General features: G+C 40.9%; 1 protein-coding gene across 2 annotated transcripts; it reads right to left on the reverse strand.

The window, feature by feature from the left end:
- Positions 1-1,016: 1,016 nt before the first annotated feature.
- mtdha (metadherin a) lies at positions 1,017-9,590 on the reverse strand. Of its 2 annotated transcripts, none has more exons than XM_085396226.1 (12): positions 9,105-9,590; positions 8,127-8,225; positions 7,762-7,873; positions 7,374-7,535; positions 7,053-7,115; positions 6,654-6,827; positions 5,650-5,727; positions 5,193-5,264; positions 4,971-5,098; positions 4,758-4,868; positions 4,574-4,673; positions 1,017-3,681 (listed from the first exon to the last, which is right to left on the reverse strand). In XM_085396226.1, the coding sequence occupies exons 1-12, from the start codon at positions 9,477-9,479 to the stop codon at positions 3,614-3,616; spliced, it is 1,542 nt and encodes a 513-aa protein (XP_085252352.1). In that variant the 5' UTR covers positions 9,480-9,590; the 3' UTR covers positions 1,017-3,613. The 2 variants fall into 2 exon arrangements, with proteins under 2 accessions (XP_085252352.1, XP_085252351.1); XM_085396225.1 differs by having other exon boundaries at positions 5,650-5,733; positions 9,105-9,583.
- Positions 9,591-9,600: the final 10 nt, after the last annotated feature.

A 9,600-nucleotide genomic window follows, 5' to 3' on the forward strand; every position in this document is an offset into this window, starting at 1 on the left:
TTAATTCTTTATTGCATAGATTCAACAAGGTGCTGGAAACATTGGACAGATATTTTGCTCCCTATTGACATGATAGCAGTGGCTGCAGATTTTGTGGCTGCACATCCATGATGTGACTCCATCTTTCCACTATGCCTCAAAGGTGCTCTCTATATGTTTGAGATAAGGACTCAACATGGTCAGCAACAATACTCAGGTAATTGTGGCATTTAAATTATGCTCAGTTGGTACTAAAGCGCCCAAAGTATACCAAGAAAACATATCCCACACCACTACACCATCACCAGCTCAACAATTGATACAAGGCAGGATGGATCCATTATTTCATGTTGTTTACATGAAATTCTGACACCACTATCTGAAAGCCGTAGCAGAAATTGAGACTTATTAAATCAGGCAGTGTTTTTTGGTTCAATTTTGGTGACCCTGGTTATTTTGGTTAGCTGACTGGAGTGGCACCTCGCATGGTCTTCTGCTGCTGTAGCTCATCTGCTGTGAGATTTGAGGCGAAGCTCTTCTGCATACCTTGGTCATAATGTGGTTATTTGAGCCTGTCTTTCTCTGGCCTGCTAACTGAATATTTTCTCTTTTTTTGAACCATCTTCTGTAAACCCTAGAATAGTTGGTTGGCACCACCAACCATGTCACGTTCAAAGTCACCTTTCTTCCCCATTCTGATACTCATTTTGAACTTTGACATCTCATCTTGACCATTCCAACATGTGTAAATGAGTTACCGCCATGTGACTAGTTGATCAGATAGTGTTAATGAGGAGTTAAACAGGTGTACCTAATAAAGTGGCCAGGGATGGTATGTTTTCGCATTTGGTTAATTTTTACATATTAAAGAAAAGTGGCAAAGCAGCTGTTTAAGGCACAGGTAATCGATCAAATCAACAATACACTTCACATGAGAATCTCATGTTAGGAGAATCTTTTTAAAAGAGTTAATAACACCAAAAACCTTCTTCACGATATGAAGGGAAGGGAAAAAAAACATTTCCATGACAATGTGATACAAGCACTTCTCATTTAATTTTCATCTTTACCAAACAAACATAGAAATTTCATTTTTATCTCCTCATTAAACAAAACCCTTCACAAAAAAACATTTCCTAGAGACAAGTATATAAATACGTTGATTGAGTCATCATCATATTCATCAGTAAAAATTTAACAAAAGGGCACCTGAAACCACAGTGACATATCACTTTATCCTCTGCAATCTACCAGGTCTACCAACAACTACCACCATCAGCTGATCGATGCCTTGATGCACTACATCTCACAAAAACATGGTAATGTCCCCTTAAACTGGATGCCCACATGAAAGCTGCAATTCGTCTCCATACAGAAAGCTATTACAGTATAGATACTGAGTGGTACTATGAGTGGACCAAGTACTAACATTTAAAGCAAAAGTTTGATCACTTTATCTCATTCTATTATCAAAGTCATGCAAAATTAAATCAATTCTGACACCAAAACTTGCAACTGGATGGAAACTATAAAAAGGACTCCAACGCACTTTCTATACAACTACAAGTTAAGGCAATGGAATTAAATTCCTTTTATATATGTCTGTAATTCTGTGAGTGTATGTATGTGTGTGTGTGTCTTGTTTAAAATCAAATAGATGTGGAGTTAAAGCTGCTCCACGTCATATCTCTAAGTATATCCTCATTCTCAGTTTAGGTCAAAAACATTTAGCCCATCACACATCTTGGAACAAAGGTCCAAACTAAAAAGATTAAAATAGTTCACAATATGCAAAAGATGATAAAAACATTTCTTCAAAATCAAAAGGAACCAAATACAGCCTTTTGCACAGTGCAATTACAGAACTGGAAAAAGCCCTTACAATCTGTACATATGGCATGGCTTTTTCTAGCACAAAAGTGGAAGAAATGTTTAAAAAAAAATCACAAGAGTTCAGAAGTGATCATTAGGTATGGAAAAAAATCTAAATACAATCCAGTCAGATAAAAGACAGACATACTCAGGGCGATATTGTTTATAAAAGTACAGGGATTACACATTTGTAGTCCTACTGCAGTATAGTTTAATCCCACTAGTAACTTCACAATACAGTGCCTCCCGGTGGTTCATATCAGTTACTGCAGCCTAGATGTACAGTTAAGTCTCCAATGGGGATCCAGAATCAGTTGTTTAATATCAAAAATCCAATCTGTCATTCAAAAAGACTATATATCATATCATTTACTAACTTTCAGCCTCCCAACATTTCCCTTCTGACACCCTGAAGCTCAGACAGAAGTGTTTTCATTTATTTGTAGCAAAGCTGGGTTTTGTGCATACAGTTAGACAGGTGTACAGTTAGGAGTTGGACAGTAATGGCTGTGCTTCTATGGCTAAGATGCCTTTCACACCAGTGTAACTGACATTGACCACAGCTGCCACTCATTCAGTCATTAAAAGCACAAACTACACACCCTACAGCAGAGTGTTTTCACTCAAATGACAGAAATATTAGACAAAAGAATACACAAACCTATCTCAAAACAATACTCACATGCCATATGTATGCTGACAGAGCCGTGAGTTGTGGTTCAGTCACGCAAGAGTAAAAAAACAGGACAGCAGCCTCTTTTTAGGGTTGCCTGGTGATTGGATTTATTTAATATTTATGTTGGTAACGACTGCAAGTAGTTGTGGTGACCAACTGGTCGCCCAAAAGTTGAGCATGGAACACCCTCAGCCTCTGGGCGACCACTTTCATTCGCAAATGTGTCTTCAAACAAACATCATTATTCTCAGACAGATTGCTGAAGGTTTTAGAATGATGTTGCAATTAATCCAAGTCAGTCTGCACTGATGGCGATGACACAACTCTTTCCAGTATAGGACTTGACTAGGCTGGTTTTCACCTGGTTGTATTCCTATATAAAAGCAAAGTTGCCAAGTGCCTATATCATTTTGCAGCTACATCACTGTCCTGTAGCACCCATCAGTACCAATCAATGTGTCTAATGGTAGTAGTCACCTGAACACCCTTACAGCTCTTAATGACGGATGTCACATCAAACCCAGTATAAAGAGCAGGAGTATCTTAATCTGTCAGTGTACATATGGGCATGTGAGTGAGATAGGTATATTTCTCTGCTCCATAACCTTTCAATAACTCATAGGGGGCTGCTGCACAGAAATCAAAACAAAGTGCAACACTGTGTGGAACCAAAAAGTGTGGTGTTCTGGTAAAAAACAGAAAAGAAAAAAAAAAAAAATCACAAAAGAAATAAAAATTTAAAACCCGTTTTATTTTTTGGGGTTAACAATTACATACACTCTCAGAGGGGGCAAATAAAGTCTCAAAACAAAACACCTTTGCTGTCATTAAATATGTACCTCCACTAAAAGCCCACCTCACCCCAAACTCCACTCTGTTTGCAGTATAGCAAATAGTGCAAATTAGTTAAGTTTTCAGTCCATAGGACTACATTTCATCTCTGAATTTCGCCAAGCAGGTGATACCTTCCACCTGTTTACTTTTTTGTTTGTGAAACTGATCTCTGAACTGTGTACCTGGTAATTATTGCATGTGACACGTTTAACAATCATTTGCATATGCTTTGTCTGGACCTGTGAGGTGAATTCATGTCTCCCTTCGGACCTTTTTCTTCTGGGAGAACTTCGGAGGCTCCGCAATCTGCTCTGACCTCTCTGCACGGAGATGAAAGAAAAAAAAAAAAGTTTTTCAATTGAAATTTAAGGGCATCCAGTTACAGAACATTTCCTCAAACAAAAGTAAATTCAACAGTGTTTCAACAATGTGTATTATTCGGTTTTCACACGTGCTCTGAATAAATGATCTGATTGACTGAACAGCATCATGTGGGATGACTAACAATACACTCAGCTGGTCTGCATGTTTCCTGTGTGAGTACATTCATTAATGTAGAGACAAAGGAAAAGGCTGCACAGGCTGCTAAAATAACCCTACCGTAATTACAAGAAGAGCTGGACAGAGTAAAACAGAAACGGTCTTAGATTTTTTTCTTCAAAAAAAGTCAACCAAAGTTAAATCTTACATTTTCTTAACTTGGGACTTTTACAGTGTTGGGCCAGAAAAATTTCAGTATTATTAATTTGTCACATTAACGACGTGTCATTATAGTAAAGTTGACCAAGTGTCTTTCCAATGTAAGCTAAATCTCTCCTAAAGTTTAAATGAGCTGCCACTGTCAGTCTGGGTTGCTGTGGGAAAGCAGGGTTGGCCTGTAAGGCAGGGTTAGGAGAGGTGTGTTGACAAGTTGGTGCCGCCCTTCTGGCAGCTGTAAAGAAGTACTGATTAGTGCATCCGATAGAACAGCAACTCTCTGGGATTTTAGCTAAGTGAAACTGAAAGATGTTCAATGGATGGCTGGAGGGCAAAGGACCGCAGTACTGCTTTTGCCCGCCAGGTGGGCGTGTCACGTGATAACTATGAAATAATGACCTTGGGTATATACCCACAGATAGTGACTTGTGTTTAAATGAAACCTAAACAAGCCGCTCTTAGAAATGATTACAACACAGTGAACACAGATTTGGAGTCAGAGATGTTGAAACCTACTCTGAGTGGAGGTTATGCTGGCATTCTGCCTTTTGGAGGGCAGTGCAGGAAGCTCTTGGGGTTTGGGTATTGTGTTGACTACGTGCGCCGTGCTCACCGTCTACAACCCAAAAAATGATTATATTACAACAGGTTAAATATTCACTTGAAGACCTGATTTTATCAGCTTGGTTTGGTTTATTACCTGAGCGTCAGATGCAGCCTCCTCTTCTGTTTTCTTCTTCTTTTTCCTCTTCTTTTTCGATTTGGCTTCTCCGCCGGACGGATCCTCTGTGTCCCTCTCATCCTCCAACACCTGACGCAACAATAAGACATACAGATCAATTTATGTGAAGCCTATAATAGAAACAATACAGTAAGAAGCCAGAATTAAAACAAAACAAAACAAAACAAAAACCTTATTGGGGACAGGCTGTTCTTTCTGCACAGGAGCTGGTGTCACCAACACGGGGGGCTCTTCATAGTTTCCCCAATGCTCCACTGGGGCATTCCAGTCAGAGCTGGGATCTGCTGCTGCCATCCCATCTAAAAAAACAAATCACACAATACAGATGGAAGATAGTTAGATGGTAAAAACCTGAAGAATCTTTTTAGGAGGATTTGATGCATAGCTACTTACTGAATCCTGACCATTCATCATTAACCTTAGGGCGGCTTGCCCACTGCAGATCCACTGAATTTGAAATTGGATCTGTATGAGACAGAAGGTTATTTGTTAATTTATTTATTTTAATGAGGGACGTAGACTCATTAATCTAGCCATGACAATTATCAATCAATCAATAAGCATCCACACTGGAAGCGATTAATCGCCTTGAAGCTGATGGCTGGTTGCTTGCAGACATTTCTGTATCTAGTTGCCTTGGTAACCCTGTAATGTATTTACTGCCAGGTCACATGCCAATCAACGGCATCACGAGCTTTCATTGTTAGTCACTTCAGTTCCGTCATTTGCAAGCCTTATCCTGGGTCCCGCCCACTCTGTGCTGGCAGCAGCACTTATTTTCCCGAGTGTCACCGACTCGCTTCCAGTGTGGACACAGCTGAAAGGTCTGGTGTGTGACTGGGTGACAAACCTGTGGTGTTTAGTCCCAGCATGGAGAAGGACACTGGGCTGAGGTCAGGCTTTATCCGGCCATCAATGCCACTCCACGCTGTTGCTGACAGCACACAGAAAGACAGGTTATGCTGGTGGAATGCAAACAAACTGCAGCGGAGATTAAACGTTAACAGCATGGTTTCTAATATGAGGCTGGAGTATCTTGTCTTTTTTCCACTGGCATGTTTTCTTGAACACCTCACAGCATGAAATCCAGTCTCCTGGAGATAAAATAACTAAATAAATCAAAATCACATTATACACAAAGAAAGGTCTACTCTAGTTTTACCAAACATCCTGCTCAGTTTCATGATAAATGCACTGTGTTTACCTTGGCAGGCTTACAGTGAGCTTGACATCCACAAGGTTTGTCTGACAATAATCCATCAGGACAAGCCGGGTTATTACTTGGGCTGCCCTTGTTGAGGCAGCAGTTAACTCAAGTTTAAATTTTCAAAGATTTAACCTGCTGTCATAGCTGCTTACTAAATGTTAGCTCAGGTTATAATTTCATTAACAGACTGTCTTTATTTTCACTACACCCTGACCTTATGTCAGTGGTGCCAGTGCTGTGACAAAGCCAGTTCTGTCTCAGTGTCTTCTGAGAACTAGCCCACACTTGGAAAGCATTAAGAAATGATCTTTACATAGAATTTAGAGGATTTGTGGGCTACATCTGCCAATTATTGATGAGTTTCTTGCAGTAGGGTCTCTCACAGCCACTGAGTTTAAACTGCTATGCCTGCGCCAGCTTTTCGACCTGGTTTTATTCTCTCTTCTGCTGAAACTGATGCTAGATTGACCACCAGAATCTGCACTAGTGGAAAAGGGGCAAAGGTCATTTCATTTCATTATCAGCTCTAATGTTTCGTGTAGAGAGAAATCTCCTCCAGTATGTTCAGTCTAGAATCTCTTATGTCATACAAACTATTAATATCTACATTTGTGGTGTAAAAAGGTTTACTCAGATCTAGATGGTACCTTGTGACTCCTGAGCCCACGGCTGGGGTTCTGGCTGGCCCCTGTAATGTGTAGCTGCTGAGATAGCACTCCACTTGTTTCCCTCCATAGTGCTCATCTGACCTGGGATCTTCAAGGACATATCATTCCAGCCTCCACCATTGACCGAAGGTTCCTTCCTCCAGCTGGAGGAAACTGAGGGAACATGCAAACAGGAAAGACCATCAGAGTCCCTCAGTAACAGTTTTGTTCAAAATATGTCACAGGAGGGGAGTTCAGACCAGTTCACTGACAAGAAAACAACACTTACGAGCAATATTGAAATTTCACTGGACTGAGCAGCTTGAAAATCACCTCTGTGATACCTTAAAACTCTGAATAAGTTCACGTTTAAGAGAGCCTCATAAAAAAATGGTTTACCTTTGTCTTTAACGGCTTCACTGGCTGTATCTCCCTTTCCAGTGGTTCTTGAATGAAAAGACTCTGAAACAGGGTTGGAAACAGGGTTATTACCACATAATACTGTGTGATAATGCGGGTAGACTATATATCAAAATTGCATACTGAATATGCTACCTTCTTCTGTCATTTTAGAATAAAATACATTTGCCTTAATGCACTTAGTTGCTGCAATGTGACTGGCTCATTAGATACTTGTGTTAATGAGCACCTCAACAGGTGTAGCTAAAAGAGTGGGTGGTGACTATATTTAAACATAGTGAATTCCTTCTACATGAATACCATGGTTTCCTCTGTTCCTCTTGTTAACTGCTGCTGGTACAGTTGCCTCCACGTGCGTTTTTGATGCTTCCACACTTCCTGAACCGCCAGAGTCCTCAGGACCCTTTTCCTTCCTGCGCTGCTGCCTCTTTTCTCGGTTACTGACTTTTGTCTCCCACACACCTGGATGACACACACATACATGCACCCCAAAAATAACACGACATTCTAAGGGAATGTGGTATATATCGGACTATGAAGGATATTTGCTCATTACTATATTTTAAAGAGTCTGGCTGCAATCAGAATGACAGGACATGCATGAGAAGCACATTCTGCATAATATTAAAATGTCCTTTTGAAAATGAGAAGCTATTGTGACATTTCCGCCTCAACGGTTGAGCTGTACCGTCATCAGGTTCCTTCCCATCGTTTGAAGACAAAAGCTGAACTGGTTTCACATCTGTCTTGTTCTTCTTCTTGTTCTTCTTCACCTGCACCGGGGCTTGCACCTCCGGTTTCTGTGGACAGAAATAAAAGAACAATCAAGTTACCTCATAATAACAACTTTACTGCACTTAATGTCTTTTATTATTTATCATCCCAACAGTAGTCTCCAAATGTATTTTTTCACTGCACAGAAGTGGAGTTTTAGCAGTATGTCACCAGTAATAAAACTATCTTGCAAAACATCAACAAAACTGAGCAATTCAGGGAAATGCTGCGCCTACTCTGCCCACCACTGGTTTCACATTTCCTTAATTTTGATCATACCTTCTCAGTTTTGATCTGTGCTGGCAGCTTAGAAACTGCCTCAGCCACTTTAACTTCCTCTTGAGCCACAGTCACTGGCTGCCCATTGGACTGAGACTTCTGGAGGGGTGAAAAGACACAGATAAGAAACATACAGCATGACAACCCAGAAAAACAGGGAGTGCTAAAGAAAATATCAACTTACTTAAAATAAAAACGACAGTTTTTGCGTCAACACTAAATTATTAAGCCTTATATGACTGGTTAATAACACACTTATTGTCTGTTAGCTTGTTTTAAAAGTTATATTTAACAGGTTAAACAGATTATCGCTTTCTAAATACGAGCTTCAAAGAAGCGCGCCTGGGTTGCGGACGTCTTTAAAACCATTTTCACTCATCAAAGCGAAAGTTGAAGCTTCAGGTGGCTAACGATGACGTATAAACTAGCTAGCTAAACAGGAGTATCAGGTGGTTGCAAACACCGATAACACCTTCCCTTTCTTAATAAAATACCCTACCTTCATCCATATGCAGTTAGATTACGGGTTTATTTTTGTCACTTGTAAGTGGGTCGTGGAATTGTCCCTAGATGGCCTAATTTGTGCTGTGTAAACAAAGTATACGACGAGCTATACGACCGTCAATTCATACATGCCAGGTAGCTAGCTGGCTAGCTAACGCCAAACTTAACCGCTTTTGTTAATAAAATAATAAAATAAGTGTCTAACTGAACTGTTTTGCAGAGGGAGCACTTAGGTTAAGGAGTTAAATGAACACCCGCGCGTGTTGTGACTGACTCGCTGTGATTAGACGGCTCGGTAAAGGCTGCTGAACGTTGTGTGGACTCAGATGCTAGATTTTCCTCCTTGTTTCTCCCTTTTGTATGTGCTCATGGTTTTGTATATGTAATTGTATGTGTATGTGCATTTTATATGTAAACTTGTTTACTTTAAATAAAGTTAGTTTAAAAAAAAAAAGTAAAGGCTGCCTGCGGTACCTTTTCTACCGTTTTCTTTTTGTTCTTCTTCTTCTGCTCTTCTGGTTTGGCAGTTTTAGCGAAACCGGCCTTGAGGGGCTCACCGCCGCCGCCGCTGCTGCTGCTCCTGCTGCTGCCGTGTGTGACCGGGGATCCTCGCTTTTTCCCGGCGAGCAGCCCGCCGCAAACAGCGGCCCACGACAGACTGATCAGCAGCAGAAGACCCGCCGCGGCCGTGGACAGGATGACCCACGTCGGGTACAGCTCGGGCTTCAGACCCAAGTCAACCCCGAATCGAGCCCGAACATATCCCTGTCCCGAAGACAGCAGCTCCTTCAAGTGGCTGGAAAGCAGCTCGGCTTTCTCCAGCGCAAGACCTCGCAAGTCTCCAGCCATCTTTCAAAATTGCGCATACACTAGCTGTAGCTATCATTTCCAGCGCCCGTGCTAACGGAGGAGTGGCTAATCTAATCTGACTGTTAACATCAAGGCTACAAACAGCAGCATATCAATACTA

The sequence above is a fragment of the Rhamphochromis longiceps genome, linkage group LG22 (genome assembly GCF_057381845.1).
Source record: "Rhamphochromis longiceps isolate RC_006_pf linkage group LG22, R_longiceps_female_GT1.1, whole genome shotgun sequence".
NCBI lineage: Eukaryota > Metazoa > Chordata > Actinopteri > Cichliformes > Cichlidae > Rhamphochromis > Rhamphochromis longiceps.